Raw genomic sequence first — 18792 nt, forward strand, 5'->3', positions numbered from 1 at the left:
AAAAAATCGTGAACAAATAATTTTCCCAATTCTTTTACTTGTCACCCTCATTGATACACCCTTACAAGAGGAAAGAAATGTATCTCCAGAACTGGCAGCACGTGGTGCAATCACACTGAGCATTCGGGAACCTCCAAGAAATAAGAAAATTTGTAAACTTAATTCGCAGAGTAAAAAGTGAATGGATGCTCAACCCCCAAACTTTGAACCTTCTGTTCAATGTGGATGGACTGGCTTTGAGGGTCTGTGTTTTTTATTAATATTTAATCACCAAACAAGAATTAATTAGTGTAAACGAATTTAAAATATTCATTTGGACCTAGAAAATTTCGACATGACCTCCCCGTAAGTAAGACATCCCAAAAAATTCAAAATATCTATATACCTATAAAAGTGTGGATGATGGGCAAAGTTTTTTGATTGTGATTTTACTACATTGCCCAAAAACTATGCATTGTTTGTATTAATTGCATGGGCATTGGTGGAAAAAATATATAAAATTTAGGGACAAATTTGGGATAATGGATTTGTAATGTATTGATTATGTATTTAATTGAGGTATTTATTTTTTTGAACTCATTAAACACATGAGGATCATAGTGTTTTTATTTTTTTAATAGAAAATTGTAAAATAAGAAATTTTGAAAATAATATTACATAAAAATTGAATCGATATTCGATAATAAAAAATATATTAGAAAAATAATATTTTCTTTATACATAATACTTACAAAAAATGTTAAAAAGAATATATATTTAACTATTATACTTATAAAAGTACAAAAAGAATAACAAAATTTTCCTTGTAAATTTTCTACTATTCTCATAAATTGTGTATTGTTAGATTAATTTCATGAAAATTACACAATCATTAAATACATAAGGATTAAAATATTGTTTTTATTTTTTAATAAAAAATTGCGACATAAGAATCTTTGAAAATAATGTTACATAAAAATTGAATAAATATTTTATAATAAAAATACATTAGAGAAATAATATTTTCTTGATACATAATTCTTAGAAAAAATATTAAAACAATAACTTTTTTTTAATTTTAAAAGAATATATATTTAACTATTATACTTATAAAAGTGTAAAAATAATAACAAAGTTTTTCATTGTAAATTTTCTACCATCCCTTTAAATTGTGTGTTGTTAGATTAATTGCATGGAAATTTTCTACATAATTTATGGGAAATCTATGCATTAAAAATGAATATATGTTTGATAATAAAAATATATTTTTTTTATCTATAAACCTACGTAAGTGTAGATAATTGACAATTTTTTCAATTGTCAAAAGATAAAAATGACATCCTCATCAATACAAATCCAAAAATTCAATAAAGATATATTTGTAAATTTCTAATTGTTGTAAGTGTAAAAAAAAATATCAATTTTTTTTATTTATTCCACCTAAATTATATAATTAATTAGTAGCCTAATTATTCCACATCATATATAATTAATAGTCTAACAATTGCTAATGAATTATCACTACAATATACATTGATTGTAATAATTTATATCACTTCAAGAATAAAATGTAATTCCTAAATTAACTTTCTCAAATAATCCATCTTTATACTAAATTTAAATATTTTATCCTTTTAATTTTCTTTCTACATGTTATTTTATTATTTTAATGCAATTTTGTAATTATATTTTAGTGTAGTTTCTAATTAAGTAATAAATTATAGTATCACATGAAGATATAAGAAAAAAATAATTATATATGCAATAGTACAATAACATGATAAATATATAATAATATAATAATATGAAATTTAATACTAATATTTTTTATTATTTTTTAACTAAGAATTGAAAGTAAAAAATTTAATAAAGTATTTATTAGAATTTATATCAATAATTATGAATTTTAATATACTAATAATGTCATAAAATACGAATCTGGTAGAAAAATTAAAATAGTTAGCTATAATAAGAAGTTTAAATATTTTAGTCGTACTTATAAATATATATATTTATATATATATATATATAAGACAAAGTCTTTTAGTAGAATCCTTTTTACAGAGGAAGGAGTGACGTGTGAGTGTTTTACATCCATAAAATTCCCGTGTCTTTACTATTCACAAGTTTTTACATTTCAAACTAGGCAAAAACTTGTATGAAACGGTCTCACGGGTCGTATTTGTGAGACGGATCTCTTATTTGGATCATCCATTAAAAAGTATTACTTTTTATGCTAAGAATATTACTTTTTATTTGAATATGGGTAGGGTTGACCCGTCTCACGGATTAAGATCCGTGAGACGGTCTCACATGAGACTAACTCTTCAAACTATATCTTGTTGTTTAGATTGTCAACTGGTTGAAAATATCATTAGAAATATTGAACCGTCTTTCACACTTTTCACGTGGTTAATATTTATAACTGTTTGAGAAAATCTTTCAACCGTGTAAAAATGATTGAAAACAAATTTTAAAAGCAAATTTTGAGTATTATAGGTTATATTTTATTATCAATTATTATTATTTCATTAGTTTTGATAATATTTTGACGAGTTAGTCATAAATATTTTAAATTGACAATTATTTGTCCTTAGTGTGCTTCACTTATATAAATTATGATTTATGCATTTATAAAATCCATAATCTGGTTGATTTTTAGGTACCTTATACGTGGTTCTTAGATATATATATTTTCAAAATTTGTTTCAGTTCAATTCATTCTATATATTATGCTAATTATAATTTATTATATAACATAAAATTAACGACTTGAATTTCAATTTGAGAAACAATTTTGAAAGTAAAGTATATAAGTTCTTAATTAATTTATTCGCCTAATATGGCAAAAGACTAAATCAATATAAATAAAAAAATGAATCAAATTATTTTTAAAAAAAATCAAATTTTAATTTTTATTAAATAATTAATATTTACGTGCATCGCACGTGCTTCTTGCTAGTAACAATACACGTTTGAAAATAACATTAAGTTTACAATCAACCAAACAAATATCCTACAGCCGCACTGGCCAGGGCTAGACACAACATATCACAAATAAAATCCAAAACAACATAAAAACTTCACAATACAGCTACACATAGCATCTCCGTGACAAAAGTATCGAATCAGTATAATATATTGATATCTGGGAACTTTGATACCAACAGACTGACTACTGGGTACCACTGGATGACGTTCCACCAGATGCGTCAAATCTCCTAGAATGACATGCTATGCCATAAAAAACAACCACAACATATTAAGAAAACAGGGGTCGGACCCCAGTACAACAAATCGGTAAAATTACGACGTATATAAAAGACTTGTAATAATACCAAGTAAATGCAATGATATGCGATACATGAATGGTAACAATGGAATGATAGATACCAAACGGAGTCCAAACGAATAACATCGTCAACAGTAACAGTGGCCACTCGTGCTAGGAATGCAGCATCAAATCGCCGCTCGTCCATGTACGTAGCATCGGGAATGCGAGTAGCTAAGTCGCTCGTCCCTAGCTTGTTATCTGGGATTGTGGCTAAACCTATCCCATCCATTCCTCTGATGAATCAATATATCTCAACTGCATTGTGTCTAAACCTCTGATGCCATGTGTCGTTTTTGTGGCTAAACCTCTGATGTTTAATGCATACACACTGAGGAGCAAGATGGCTCACATGGTTAGTTTGGGGAAGATTTGCAGCAAATCACTTGCAAACAATGTGGATCTCATTGTGCTGTGATGCTTAATAGAAAGATTGAGGATCTTGCTATGGTTGTTGACTATGCCATGTGTCGTTTTTTGGAGCTTTAAACAGGGCAATTTTTGAAACTAAGCATCAGGGTCGAAAATATGGAAATTTTGTTATATTTTTACTCCGTGCTTGGCAATAAGTTCTTGATAAATACCCTCTCATATGTTATATATATGCAAAATATATAGCTGACACCCTGCCAATGGGGTAGGACTCCCCTAGTAACTAATTCATATCTTTCTCAAAGCTTGTCATTAGTTAAATATGCTAAAGAATTCATATGTCGCCAATCATAAATAAAATATATAATGAAAGGTTACATTTTTCCTAAATCATACAAATACTGCAAAGAAGTGAATAAAATAAAACAGAAGAAAAAGGCCTTTGTGTCAACGAGTAATCAATTCTTCTTCTCAAATGTCAGCTTCTATCCTAGGCTCAAAAGAGAAAGCACAGACAAACTCTCTGGTTTTATCATCATCTGTGTAGCAGAGTGGCAATTCAATCCATTCGTTTCTGACCAAACTGCACATAACATAACTACATACTTCTGCAGAATTCAAACAAACTAACATCTCATCGCCAGCTCCACTGCAATTTATATCCACTTTCTTACCATAAAATTTATGCGAACTTGCTGGTGGCATTGCCGCTATCTGCTGCCATGCATGCATATTTTGATCCCATTTCCATACCCGAAGACTCGCACTTTCGAAGAATTCCGAAAGCAAAACAACATACATCTGCCCCCCACACTCAACAATATCAATTGAGTATTCTGAAAAAACTGGCAGTAGCCTCGGGTACTCGAAGAATAATTTGTGGGTAAGGTTGCAGGACACCACCGTGCCGGAAGAACTAAGGAAATACAAAATTTCGTCCCCATTTTCAACGGTAAGTGCCGACGAGTACTGCCTAAATGGGCTCCTCTGCATATCTGCGGACACAACATTACCACTTGTCAAGAAATACTGCGAATGATCACCGTCTTTTTCTGCTTCACCGGAGTCGTTGATCTTTTGGCCGAGGGAAATCTCCTCTTCCCATTGATCAGTAGAAGAATTGTATATCTTGAACGAGAGATTTGGGATATGGCCCAAGATTAAAACAAGCTCAAATCTTTCGGAATTCGCCGTCATCGAAATGGCAAGAATTGGTTGCTGGGAGATAGAATTCAGAGCTGGGATGATGCGGGTTGAGCCGGTGACAGGGTTGCTGACAGTAAAATCACCATTTGTGGAGTGGAAACAAATCAATCCACCAGATGCAGCAACGGGTATGAAATTTCTGCAAGATTCTTGATTCTTTTTCGTCTGGACCAGAGGTAAGGGATACAATTTTTTCCAGTTTTTTTCTGCAGAATCGAAGACTACTGGATGCTGGCTAAGGTGGGGATCAGAATCCACCATGAAAAACCAGGGATCGCGAAATGGAACTCGAGAACAAGCAAGCTTGAAAGTGGCAGAGTCCGCCACTGATTTCCATTTCTTGCACACTGAAGTTAGGCGTAAAAAAGTAGATGTAGGCAGCCATGAAAGAACTCTTTCAAGAAGATCTTGATTGAGTTCCTGCAGTAAAAATCTTGAATCCTCCCGGATTTCAGAAAACTTTCTCTTCTGAGTTTTTCCCAGAACAAGATCCTCCCCAATCTCCATTTCATGAAAGAAACTAAACAAGAAAACGGAGTAGCACGATCAAAGAATGCAAAGGGCTGGAATATTCTTTCGAGAAATATGACAAGGGCTGTGGCCTGTTGGGGGTTATGTTGAGGAAGTTCGGTGGGAAGCTCAGATTGAGTTCATTTTATACCCAAGGATTCCATGGGTTGACAAAGAGTAAAGCAAAAGATTGCATTTTGACAAAAGATTTGTTTAAGAATGAGGCACGAGAGGGTGAGATGTTGTGGGAAAAAGAAAAAGCTGAAAAGGTTATGTTAAGACAGATTTAAAAGAAATAAATAAATAACAGAGAATTTAATCCTCACGAGGAAAAAGAGAAGTCCTTAGTGTCATCACGGCGCCGATGGGGTTTCTTTTGGTGACAAAAGTGAGCAACAAAGGGACCCTACGATCACTTTTTGTTGTTTCCCATTAACTCCTTCCATGTCAAGAAATGATGGAGCTTAGGAAAATATAATCTGATTTGATGCGGTTTCTACTTCACTTTAGGCCCTTTCTTCATTGAAGTAGAAAAAAATGATACGTGGGGATGGGATAAATTTAGCTTAGAATCACAAGGTGGAGATTTGAGGTATAAGTGTGAAAGGAGACCCTAGAAAGTGAAAGCTACACGTTGATTGTTGACATTGCTTCCAATGACTCAAGAGGAATCTATCTATCCCTCGTGCATTCGATTTCCTTTTCTTCTTCTTTTAAAATCGTCATTCTTTGAAGTCAATGCAGAATCCAAAGCTATTGACTTTTGTCCACACACACACACAAGTATGTGTATGTTATATTTGGTAGTGGGCAGTAGAACTGGGGCTTTGGATGCTGAATGCGTGATAAATAAAGACGAAAAGCCATGAATTACGGCTTTTGGTGCTTTCTCGTGTGGTGCACAGTGGTCTTGTCAAATGATTGTGTTGTCTGTGTAGTGTTGGGGTGGGGGCTCTCATACTTGTGGTCTAATCTCGGAATTTCTGCTAGCTAAGGTAGTTTTATGAGTCCAAGGGCCTTGTATTGGGGTTCATAATATGTGACCCACATATAATAAAATCTATTGGTGTGAGGGTTACCCTTATGCTAGCATTCACACCTATCTCGTTATCTTGACAATTTTTAAACTGTTTTACGCAGTAGAGTCTTATATCTTTTATTAATGAGATGAGTTAATATTATCATATTTATAAAAAATAATAATAATAATTTTAGTATGAAAAACAAATTTTTTATTGATGAGTTAATAAACAAATTTGTCTTATAAAATTAATTGTTTTTGTGTTATTAAATATTTTGATGACATAAGGGATACCATAAAATAATAACTAATTTACCTTCGTCTTTTTTCTTTTTCTTTTGTTTTTAGGAGAGTCTTCGTAGTTTTTTTATTTCAAGAAACTCAGTCCCTTGTTTATTACAAATTGTATTTTTTTATATTTTGATAAATATAATTATTTTTATTTTATTTAAATAAAAATATAATAATATTGATAAATAATATTCAATAAATTAGTAAGTAATATTGTCAAAAAATTGAAAATAAAAAATAAAAAAATTATTTATCAAGATATATAAAAAGAAAAAGAAAATTTTTATAATAAAACCCCGGCCACTGGCTTCTGGAACAATTAAAAGAAGGGTTTAAACAGAAACTGGCAGCCATTGGCCGGAATTGTTTCCAATATTGTGTCCAATAAGGGCCATTGTCAACACATTCAAATATATGTATCTTTTCTTCAAAAGAAATGACATCTTTTTAATATTTGATAGGCCGAGGAGATTTTTACTTTTTAACGAGATATTCGTTACATTTAAGTATTTGGTGAAAGAAATAATACATGACTGAAGAACATGAAACGGGAAGCTCAAGTGATTTAGCCAGCCCCTTGGTTTATAAACAGTTGCAGAATTCTGGATCAATGAACTATATTTTGACACAATCAACGTCGTATTTCTGTTTGGACAACGCTGTTAGCAGATCTCACAGAACAATGTTTTACATTCCTAAAACTTCAAATGCACGTTACAAAAACGAGAACCATTTTACTTACTGCCACACAATATATACATCAGCAATATAGCTTACTAAACACCAAGATTGGGTATAAAAAAGCATGTTGGGAGGGCTCGATTTGCTGTCTCGAGGTTTAATGCATCGTATCATCTAAAAACCATCCTTCCGCATAGCTCCATCTTGCGGCATCTGGAGTTGTCAAGAGAAATATTCTACAGAATGATGCTCTGCTAATACAGGCAAACTCAAATGAGATTCTTGTGCTACCATACGAAAACTCTCCAATCTGTCTGAAGGGCTTCTGGTATGATTCCAAGAGGCGCCGTTCAAGACTTTGAATTCACTGATGAGAGATCGTGTCAAGTGTTTAAGTTCATGGTTTCAGACTCGGGTCTGGTGAAGGAATTTGATTTGTCCTTATTGGTTTCTGCTTCTTTCAGGGCTTTTTTCTTTTCGTATTCCAGTTGCTTGCAGTTTTCGTTGTGAGAATGTAGAAACATTCTCACAAAATTAAGCAAAGTTGAGACAACTGCATGAACATCCCATTGAAAGAGAAAATGCAACATCATATGTTTGGTTAAGGGAAAAATATGCATGCGAGGGGAACGATATAAAAATCAGTTAAAGAGACAGATTAGAAATGTAAATTTAGTTGGGAAAAAATTAATCAAACGGCATATCTGAAAAAATCATTTTATAGCGCGAGTCAAACTTCAATAAAAAGGATATTTACTTGTACGATAGAGGAGATGATTGTTTCTGAAGTAAATAATAAAGATCAATCACCCTAAAACAATATCAAGAAATCTTATATTTTGGAACCACGACGGTAATGAGGAAGAAGAAACAATATAGCAGCTCCACAACAGTATCACCTTGTTCAAATGGGCAACGACCCGGGTCTTCCCCGAAATAAAAGGCCAGGGCATCTGCATTCTTCCCCTGAATAAGGCTAAACTTCTTTAGTTACAAGAGATTTATACAGTGGACGAGACAACAGGAGATAATTAATCAGATGCTTTACCACTCCAGAATAAAGTGAAGCCAGAGATCTAACTTCAGCTTCTCCGAATTCGAGGAAGTCTTTTAGTGTCTAAACATTGATCACGGAAATTCAGTTAATGCAACAAAATAACTTACAAGAATGACGATGAAAAAATATCAATATGTTAAGTACCTTGTAAAAGTTCTTTGAAACAAGGCCATCATTTTCAGAAGCACTCAGTTCTTGTGCAACTTTTTCGAGCCCTTTGCTGATAGCTTGCATTTCCTCTGCCAAATACTTCAACTGAATCTGCTTCGAACAGATTGTTTATAATGTTAATATGAAAAGATTCTAGAGGCATTAAAACAAATGTGAAAAGAACGCACACCTTTGTCGCAGCCTCTAAACTCACTAGATCTTTCTGAAAATCTATTACTTCTGGCAACTTTTCAGCAAGCACCTCCAAGTTACGCAGGTTAATGTAGGTTAATAAAATTTAGTTAAACAAAATAATATACCTATGGCAATTGTCACCACAAAACCGGTAAGAAAACTCAAAAGCGAAAGGTAAGCATCGGCCCACGAATAAAATTTATACCTTACAGAGATAGTGCATCAGGGTCAGCTTCTTGTTTATTGAGCGTGTTTCAGTAAGTTTCAAAAGGCTATCGAGGCGAAACCCAACAGCAGAACCTGTATGAATAATTATTCCATTTGATTTTAGCCGCGGATGAATCGGTAAAGAACCATTTTCCAACGTCCAGTGAATAGTTAAAAAGTAAAGCCTTAAAGACAAAACACATTGAAAGATTTTTCATAAGCAAAATGAATTTGCATTACGGGGATTCGATATCGAAAATAAATAAATGAAAAGTTTCTACTCACCCCTTGCAGTTCCATGATTTAAAGCATTGCCCAGTGAAAGGATAGTTTGCATAATTCTTTTCAATTTCACAGAATTTCTAACCTGATAAAAACCATCATCAGGGGGCCTATTACTTACACAAGACAACCGGAAATAGAGGAACAAAGTTACTAACCTCTCCAGATGCAGAGTTCACAATATTCAAACTGTTTCTCAAGTCTGAAACCTGAGTAAATGGAGAAGAGAAATATAAGTTCAAGGAGAAAATTACATATTTCAATGGGCCACAATTAAGGCACAATTAAGGAGATGAGATAGATATAGGATGTAAGGAATTGCACTTTCTTCTGACCTGGGAATGAAATTGAATTTTAAATGAGAAGATTCTTAACTTCGATTCTGCGCGAGGAACTTTCATCAGCTCCAAGAAAAACTGCAGGTAGAAGACCATATCCGAAAGAGTTGGTTTGATGAAAGATCACTGGATACAAAATTAGTGAACGAACGAACGAACGAACGAAAGAAAATATATGCCCACCTGTTCACACTTTCCAAGGTTCTCCTTGTTGCCACTGTAATTCTGAAAGTGGATAGATATGGTTACAAGATGCCCGGGAAGATGGCCACAATTTGAAAAGTTTGGGAACAAAGTGATACCTTAAGAAGTTCCATTTCTTCTTTGGTTGGACAAAACTTTATGAGATTATCAACCTGATCAATGTCCAGCTTCGAATCATCTAAAGCAAGGATTGAGTTCTGTCAAAGAAAATAACAAAGCAACACACAAGGCCATTAATAAGATCATTATCACGTGAAAATCTTCTCTCGCACCAAATCCATTATGCTGTCTGAGTGTTAATTTTGTTCAAAGTAAACCTTCCCTGGTGCCCACAGGCACCGTTGGCACAATTTTTTTAAGAATTAACAGCCAATTCATGCAAACATTACTTTGGCAGCGGAAGTAGTTAAGGGAATGCTGTATAAATTTGGGGGTATATGTGTGGGATGTGTAAAACTTCCAGTATCCAAAAACACATTGTAGAAAGACACAAAAGTTTAAAAAATAAAATATTTAAAGTTTAGCCGACCATTAAATCGGACAGCGGAACCTTGACTTTTGTCAGCATAATTTCACAATTGTATGCCCTTCGTAGCTCGATCTGGAAGAAAAACATATGTTCTAGAAATTAGAATGATAAAAAAACTACAGCTTGTCTCAACAGTGCAAAGAAAAATTCAAGGAAATGCATCAACCATAAGAGGGCTAATGAAATAAATACTCAGATGAAATATAAACAAAACAGAAAAGAAACCAAATGAATAAAAATAAAAACTAGCCACTTTACCAGATGGACTTTCTCAGATTTGAGACCTGAGGCACGCCCACTTGTTTTCCCAATTGCGCCTCCAAGATCTGAATTTGATACGGTGGCTGAAAAGAGGCTCTCGATTTCGGACATGTCTAATTCAGGAGCTCTAGGATGGATGATACAAGAGAAGACTACAAAGTTACCGATTGCACCTTTTACATTGTGATATCTGGGAGGTTGATCGATATATATAATCATAAATAAGTAACGAAGACTATATGATACATACTTTGAAGCCTCCTCAGGTTTTTGAGCCTCAGCCCAGATGCTTCCATACATAGCCCTTGTTAGCTTCAACCAATGATACGGTTTCAGTGATGTCTTTTTGGCTAGATTATGAACTCTTCCACTCGCCCGCAATTGAAACTTCCCCTTTACACCCACAGGAGGTGTTGGAATGTTTCCACCACCTACTGAAGAACGAGACTGCAAAGGAGTAGTGCCAGATTTTGATAATCCATTGGAAAGTGGGGCAGGGGGAGGTGGAACAGTTTGACAATTTATAACTGAGGCTTCCTTCTGACCAGAACTTTGAGGAGTTGGTGCTGATGGAGCTGTAAAACTACCACTAGAAACAGTGGCCAACCGTGAACATGGAGGCGGAGGGGGTGTAGGGAGGGTGGGAAGAACTACTGATAACTTTTCTGGAACAAGTGAAGAATCTTGACAAGAGATCGAGGCAGAATCCCCAGGTAATAAAGCTGTTGGAGAAGGAACGATGATAGATAGATTATGAATTGTTGGGCCAATTGAGGAAGGCAATGCTGGAGTGGAAACAGGGGAAGCTAATGACAAGTCCCGAATAGAGGGGAGTGAAGCTGTTTCTTTGATACAAGAGGGAGGAGGAGCAACTGGCTGCAAGATCTTTGAAGAGGGAGATGTACTTGTTGCTGAGGGAGGGGGAGGCCGAGGAAAAGATAATAGAGATTGTGATTTAGCTTTTCCTAAGACAGGTGGCGAAGGAGGAGGAGGAGGAGGAGGAGGAGGAGGTGGAGGAGAAGCTGAAGATGTACTTTGAAAAGACTGAAGTACCTTTTTTACGGAGGATGAGTGTGGAGGGGGACCTGATGATTGGTTTCCGGAATAAGAATTGGGCGTCAAAGGACGGGGACGATTGGTGGGAAAAACAACCTGAGATTGGTCAATACGAGGAGTAGAAGCCATCTCCGAGAAGCAAGATGGAGAAGAGTCTGGGGTTGGAGAAAATGATTTTCCACTGGAAGACAAAGATGTATTGTAGGCAATACAAAGTGGGGGAGGAGGTGGTAGATGAGGCATTGGCAACTGCTGTCTAATGTGAGCTGACATTCTACAATCAAGGCCAAATTGGATGATTGGCAGTACTGGAACAGATAAGTAAGACTTGGATTGAGATGGTGGTGGTGAAGGCGGAGGTGGTGGTACTGATACCCTTACCAATGATTGTAGTGGTGGAGACTCTTGTCTTAATTGAAGAAGCAATGATGATGATGGTAGACTAGAGTGAATACCTGATGATTTTGAGTGATGTATTTGACAAGTAGCAGGTAATGAAGGTGAAGAGAGAGGTCGAGGTGAAACTGGTGGCACTTCTAAGGATAATAGTGATGGTGGTGACTGTGGCACTGATGGCGATACTGGTGGATGTAGTGATCTTGTTGATCGAAAAAGTGGAGGTGGTGGTGGTGGTGGGGGCAGCTGAGGAGGAAGAGGAGTAGAATCTTTTCTTGTTTCAGAGTTATTAGATTGCTTTCCTAAGATAGTTTGCTCTGGCGCTGAGGGTTTGGAAGAATAAGAGGCTTCTTCATTGAACTCTGCATGATCATGAAGGAGTGCTGTAATCCCAAGTGCAGAAGGTGCACCATGGTATCTTGAGATGGCTATAGGAGCACATTGAAAAGAATTTGAATATAAAGCTGGACTTGAGATTGAAGTTGGAGAAGCTCGCTGTGATATTACTTTACATTTAGCAGGCCTTTGAACAACAACCTGCAGTTCTCTTTTCTCAATCTCACTTGTCTGTAAACTCTTATCAAGGGATGATTTTGATAAGGTCGAATGTGTTTCATTTATTGCAATTTGTCTAGAAATCATGGTTTCATTTTCAAATACTTCAGATTTTGGAGTCTCTACAACCACCATTGAAGGACTTTCTTTGAGAAATCCTCTATCACCATGAGCATCACCTGAAAATTTGTCCTTCTGAACACTATTAGGAACAAGCAGATCCGAATTATTTAATGCATCATGAACTTCAACAAAAGCTTCGACGGGAAGATCTTCATACTCAATACCAGGCAAATCGAGCCCAACAGATGAAGATAATGAATTCATCTCTGAGAAAAGTACCTTCAATCCAACCACAAAAAAATTTCACACCTCAAATAATAGTCAAGTTGCTGCAGCAGATCCTACTTGAACAAAGTAGTGATGCTTACCTCTGCTCTGAAGTCTTCGGGAAATTGATCCTTAACATTCCACAGTGTATCAATCTCGTCGGGTGTAAGGATCAATACGTTCGATCCTATGAATGCCGTATTGAACATCACCCGAAACATCATGTTTTCAAGTTTTAGTTTATCATCCAATGTGATACATTCGAGCACAACATCACCTTGTACATGACAGTGGATATCAATTTTAACTTCACAATCTGCCTGTGACAAAGTTCAATTTAAACAAAATAAATAAATAAGATATATATATATATACTTGTTTCGATGAAGAGGATGAAGAACAATTTATTATTATTTTTATTTTAGCATTGCAAAGCTTGAAAAGTATAAGCAAAGGTGAATCAAACAGAGGGGCAAAGAAGGGGAGTTCATTCCCCTTGAGACTATAAATTTTATTCAAAGTTGTCAAGAATAAAGTTTCTTCCCCCAAAATTGTTTCAATATGCCCAAACTCGGTCCCCTGTCTACAAATTCCAGAATCAAACCATGATTTTATGTTACAAAAGCAAGCCTGAATTGAACATTACCCTTTTCAATGTCGCACTGCTTTGTTTGTTTTGGGCATAGAGAAAAGCACCTTTGTTGTCCGATCAACGACCATCAAAGGATCATGTCCATATATCCTAATGATGGGACGACAACCCCCTTCTCTGTGCATATCAGGAATGCATCTAAGAATGACACGATCCAATGTCAATGCCCCGTCCAAGGGAGGCCACTGGGAACCCGTGTTCCTTCTCGAGACATATTGTAGGTACCTCAACTGTGAAGGTAGTGGATTCAGAGGAGACAACAAACGCAAAATTTCTCGAGGTGCTTGCTTGTACATCATATCTAAAGTTTTCTGTTCCCCAGCGTATTGCTTCCTATAAATCAAGAGGGCAGCAAGCGTGAAAGCCATAACCGGCAGTGCATCCATCTGACAATGCAACAAAAGTAGATTCCTCTGCCCAAGGGAGAGCCAACTTTCACTTGATCTCAAAAAGTGATGGATCATTTCCACGGTGAGCAACGGGCAATTTTCATACTGTCGAGGATAGTCTATTACTGTCATATTATACTTGGATAACAAATTAGTGACCTGGGCTTGTTGATCTCCCTCTCCAAAATTAAAAACCATGATTGAAGCCTCAGGGAAATATTCGCAGAGTCGATCCACTATATGTCCAATATAGACGTTGTACCCATCATCCTCCGAGCCATTGGTGGTAAAGCAGCAATCAAATACTACAAAATCATGAAATGTGTTTCTGCATGAATTTTTCATTACAAGTTTAAATATCTGGCAGTGGCAGAGCCACACTCATTCTAGGTTGATCAATCCTCTGGGAAGAGAAATCATTTAACTAAAGTCATTCTAACTTTTGGCTTGATATAGCATTTTGTAGTCTCCTGAGAAATCATGAAATGGTTGATAATTTTTTTTTTTAACTCCACCCACCCCGACTATATTTTTCTTTTTGAAATGGAGAATTACTGTCAGTTCATTCGACATCTGTATATGGATTTTTTTCTTCAGCATCAATCTAAATCATCATAATACGAAACAATGTAACACATAGAAACATTCAAAATGCAGCCATATTTTGAATAAAACTATTTTATTTTTTCAAACTTATAAAGAACTGAACTTCATCAAAACAAACAACTAAAAACGCACCAAAAACCCTTTCTGAGATCTCCAGAAGCCCTTCCGGCGGCTTTCGATAGAAAAATTTGCGGAGAAGCGCCATTCAATCACCAAGATCTGGAGAGGCTTGGTGGTGGCCCAAAAACTACCAAGACAACCCTATAAGTACTGGAATATCAACCACATTTACACTTGAATGTCAAGAACCCAGGTGAGGTGATAAAATCTTGAAAACAAGACTCAGAGGCACATGTATATAAATATATATATAATACGTTTCAGCTTACAAATGGAGCGTTATTCTTTACATTCAAGAATGTGAGACAAGATCAACAGTAGCTGTGGGTTTTGCTGGGGCAGCAAGGAACACTTGAAATCTTTCCGTATGGAACATTTCTTCACACTCACACTTACCCTGCGTCTGTTGTTTGCTCTGTGATTCTCAAGACTAGACTTAGCTTTCAATGGGGGGAACCAAAAAGACAAAGCGAACGTGTGCGCCTCCCACTGACAGGGGAATAATTGGATTCCCTTCTTCTTTTTATTACTATTTTTATTCCATTTTTTTCCAAGATTTGGTGTTCTGATTTTAACTATGATTACGATAATTCAGTTGTTTGAAGACAACATAGGAGGATCTAGCTGGGAATTCTTTATGTCAATGTGTTTCATGGTAGATTAAGAGATTATGGGTCGCATGATTAGTTATATATTCCTGATTCGTATCTGCATCTTAATTTATTAGAGTTGTTGTCTCTTTCATATCTTTTTTTGCACGTGTCTTCGAGAATATATATGATAAGAGGGTTAACATGTGATTTGATGTCCGACCCGATTTATCTGGTATTTGAATAAATTCAATATTTATATAAAATTAAATAATTTGATAATAATATGAGTAACATGTGCCTCTCTCGTGTGTCCCTAGCCCTCCAAAATTGGCTATAATTTTTGGATCATCAAGATTTAAGACATGCAGAATGTGGAAACTGAATAACCACTTAATTAACTAAATAACAAATAAATAAATATTTTACTGTTACCAAAACAAGATATTTAAATACATCACGTATTTTCATATTTTATTCTATTCTTTTCTAAATAAATAAGTCAATAGCGATTTAAAATATTATTTTCTTTTAGTTAAATTATGTTTCATTATAGATAAATGTACATTTTGAAACGAAATCTGAGATCGTACACGCACTAAATACAAAACGAAACATAATATTTTTTTAAAAATAAAAATCTGGAATGCCTACATTGAAGGTCAAGGGAGCACCAAATTACATCCTAATAAACATCATTAATGTATTAGGCAGAGTGTGTGAAATGTTACGTACACATTGACGTTAGTATTTATTCCAAAAATCTCTTAAATAACTAAATATGTAAGAAGGCTTCATAGATCGTTTGAAGATTGTGGTATGTTACAAATATTTGAAACCTTTACTCGAGACGACGAAGAAGGTATTCGACTTCAACAAATTTTGTTAATGGCATCACCCATTCTTCATATAACCGAGAAACAACAGACGGATTGATCTTGTACTTGCCGTTGGTGTCGTTTTCTTGGAGATCCACATCTTGACCGAATAACAATGCTTTTTTTGCCACCCTTTTCTTGATCGCCTCTTCCACAGTTGGAAAAGTTAATAACTCCATTAAAGCTTCTTTGTTCTGCTAGAATTCGAGTTGTATATGATGGGGTACTGCTTCCTGGCAGTTTATTATTTTGAAATATAAGTGAATTGTGTATTTACCTTAGCATCTATAGCTGGAGTATAGTCTCCGGGGGCGTCTCTGAATTTAACCTCGGCTACAAACTTTCCCAAGTGAATCCTTCTTGAAAGTGCCTGGAAACATGAACTTTACTATCCTAATAAATTTCTCAAGAAATTATAGAAAGATTAAGCTCTTCCACCAGGTTAGTCTTTTAGATTTAAACTCAGCTTTCATCCTATCGTCCGACATTCACCGTGTGGGTAAAAAATGTTATACTAGCTTATTTTACCTGCAAACAATCTAAATCACTGGCTGCAGTGGCAGCATAGTTCCCATCATCTCCGTCACTCGTGATCAAAGGAAGCAATTTCTTGAGGTAAAAATTTGATATTTTGTCATTCACGTTAATGGAAGCACCTGAAGGATGCAAGATCTGAAAAAGAATGTATCGCTGATTAAGAAAGCATAGAAATTGAAATACAATACTGGTAAAATTGCTAAATGATCTCAAGACTTCAGTAACTCGTCCATTTTTACCGGTGTAGAAGAGTTGAGAGTTTGCAGTAAAGGAGCTGGTAACTTGTCTGGGAAAAAGGCGTTCTCTTCTGGAGATGTGTAACGACCAGCCTGTGGACAAATCAGACGGAAGATTTCACCTTGTAAACTTCTCATGATGATAATACATCATTCATTTGGGCTAATGATTCGAAATCCATGGGATTCACTTTGATATAAGAAAATACCGAGACCAAGACTCTAGGTTATCATGGAAATGTACGTTTTATATTTCTTATGGCCACTAAAAACATCAACAAAATCTCTATTAACATGATTCTTCTTTTAATGATACTATAAAATCATAGAAAGTAAAATTTATAAATAAACAATTCCCATTTCATAGCTTTATACAGATTACATAACTACATTCGTTTAAAACTCCAATTTTATTTAACATAATGCCAACCATATTTAATGAAGACACAACAAAAAAATAAGGCGTCTTGGAGAAGAGGATCATGGCACAAATTGCAGTGTGTGTCTTCAGTGAAGCACACTGAGCAACGCTATTTTGAAATACAGATGTATCAAGATTACAAACCATCGGGAAAAAAATCCAAGCAAACGTGAATGGCTATTTTAATATATTGAACTTAAAACTTAAATGTGCACAATCTTTTCATTCAAGGTGCATTTCAAACCTGCCTTGGCAATTGAGGCGCACCAACGTGCACCCTGTAAGCTCAAGGCACACGTCTCATTCAAGATATGTGCATTAGGCCAAGATATGGCTTAAGTTTAGGAACCACAGGTGTATTTTTAATAACCACGATCCAATTTGAAACAAAAATTCAGTGAAGCTTAAAGAAATCCAAGTTGATCACATATCATGGACAGATCTTTCATAAATTTGAGCTTGGCATATTTCAAGAGAACTAAAAAAGCTGGTTCGTATGCAGCATTCATCACCAGCGCCAGAAGAATGAAAATCAACCAAGCCATAGCCATATAGATTAGATAAATCAATACATCACTATCATTCTTGTTTATATTATTATCCAATGAGTATTTAGAACTAACTTCTTTTTTTTTTAATAAGAATCAGTTTAAGATGTTAAAAATTCGTATTGTCACCATCGTCAGCATTTTGTCAGCACATTTTTAAAAAATTCATAAAGCACAGATTTTATGACCATAAGCCAGATCAATTCCATTAAATTTGGGGGGAAAAGGAAATTAAAAGATAAAAGAAAAGCATACCTTGGCCTGAAGAGCTTCGGATTCTTTGAGAAAGAAATCGAACAAAGAATCCGATGATTCGGGAACGCACTTGTCCTCGTACAGGGCCAAATTTCTGGGATATTTCGCTCTCTCGATCAGATAAAAGATAATGGTGTCTTCTTGGCGAACCAAGCTCTTTCTCAAAGAATCAAGATTCAACAACTCATCAATTCTTGTGCTCAGCGCCATTTCACAGACTATAGCAATCAATATGAATGTTGATAATGCGCTGTTGAAGATCCGAAATATCAAATAAACAGGATGAAATGTAGGGTTGCGGACGAAAGGTTGGATAATGATTGGGATGAGTAAAGGTGGGATTTTGAAGTGGAGGTAGCGTCGTTCGCCAATAAAAAAGTTAACTCTACCGTGGGTGGGTGAAAGAGGTGCCTTAGTAAGGAAGGCTTGTTTCCTTTGTTTAACTTTAATTAGTGGTATAATTAAGGTAAACTTTCCTTTTTCTACTCTAGATTGGGTCGGGTGTGGACGCAAATTCGGATCTAAATTGAGGATTTCTAGCCTACTCAATAAAAATCAGGTCTCTTGTGAGACAGTCTCACGAATCTTTATTTGTAAGACGGATCAACT

General features: G+C 35.2%; 3 protein-coding genes across 3 annotated transcripts; all 3 read right to left on the reverse strand.

The window, feature by feature from the left end:
• Positions 1–4025: 4025 nt before the first annotated feature.
• Positions 4026–5994, reverse strand: LOC140831992 (F-box only protein 13-like). The gene has a single exon (XM_073195740.1). It carries the CDS (start codon positions 5393–5395, stop codon positions 4154–4156), a length of 1242 nt encoding a protein of 413 aa, XP_073051841.1. The 5' UTR covers positions 5396–5994; the 3' UTR covers positions 4026–4153.
• A 1303-nt stretch (positions 5995–7297) lies between these two features.
• Positions 7298–15199, reverse strand: LOC140831990 (formin-like protein 18). Its single transcript, XM_073195738.1, is given in 17 exon segments — positions 7298–7944; positions 8291–8357; positions 8440–8508; positions 8593–8709; positions 8789–8860; positions 8999–9093; positions 9286–9367; positions 9441–9491; positions 9618–9698; positions 9804–9845; positions 9923–10021; positions 10354–10425; positions 10612–10741; positions 10865–12963; positions 13053–13267; positions 13593–14297; positions 14731–15199. Coding segments are annotated over 17 exon segments (4239 nt in total). The 5' UTR covers positions 14804–15199; the 3' UTR covers positions 7298–7774.
• Positions 15200–15963: 764 nt separating this feature from the next.
• Positions 15964–18583, reverse strand: LOC140831993 (chorismate mutase 2-like). The gene is made up of 5 exons (XM_073195742.1): positions 18184–18583; positions 16963–17052; positions 16715–16858; positions 16464–16556; positions 15964–16380 (listed from the first exon to the last, which is right to left on the reverse strand). The coding sequence occupies exons 1-5, from the start codon at positions 18391–18393 to the stop codon at positions 16150–16152; spliced, it is 768 nt and encodes a 255-aa protein (XP_073051843.1). The 5' UTR covers positions 18394–18583; the 3' UTR covers positions 15964–16149.
• Between the last annotated feature and the right edge of the window lie 209 nt (positions 18584–18792).

This window comes from Primulina eburnea, chromosome 5 (assembly GCF_022965805.1).
Source record: "Primulina eburnea isolate SZY01 chromosome 5, ASM2296580v1, whole genome shotgun sequence".
NCBI lineage: Eukaryota > Viridiplantae > Streptophyta > Magnoliopsida > Lamiales > Gesneriaceae > Primulina > Primulina eburnea.

Bases quoted from the DNA above. Each gene is read 5' to 3' on its own strand.
- LOC140831992 (XM_073195740.1), bottom strand. From the start codon at position 5,395: ATGGAGATTGGGGAGGATCTTGTTCTGGGAAAAACTCAGAAGAGAAAG.
- LOC140831993 (XM_073195742.1), bottom strand. From the start codon at position 18,393: ATGGCGCTGAGCACAAGAATTGATGAGTTGTTGAATCTTGATTCTTTG. The intron at 17,053-18,183 runs GTATGCTTTTCT...ATTTGTCCACAG, and splicing joins CCGAAGCTCTTCAGGCCAAG to GCTGGTCGTTACACATCTCC. The intron at 16,859-16,962 runs GTAAAAATGGAC...ATTCTTTTTCAG, and splicing joins CTCTCAACTCTTCTACACCG to ATCTTGCATCCTTCAGGTGC.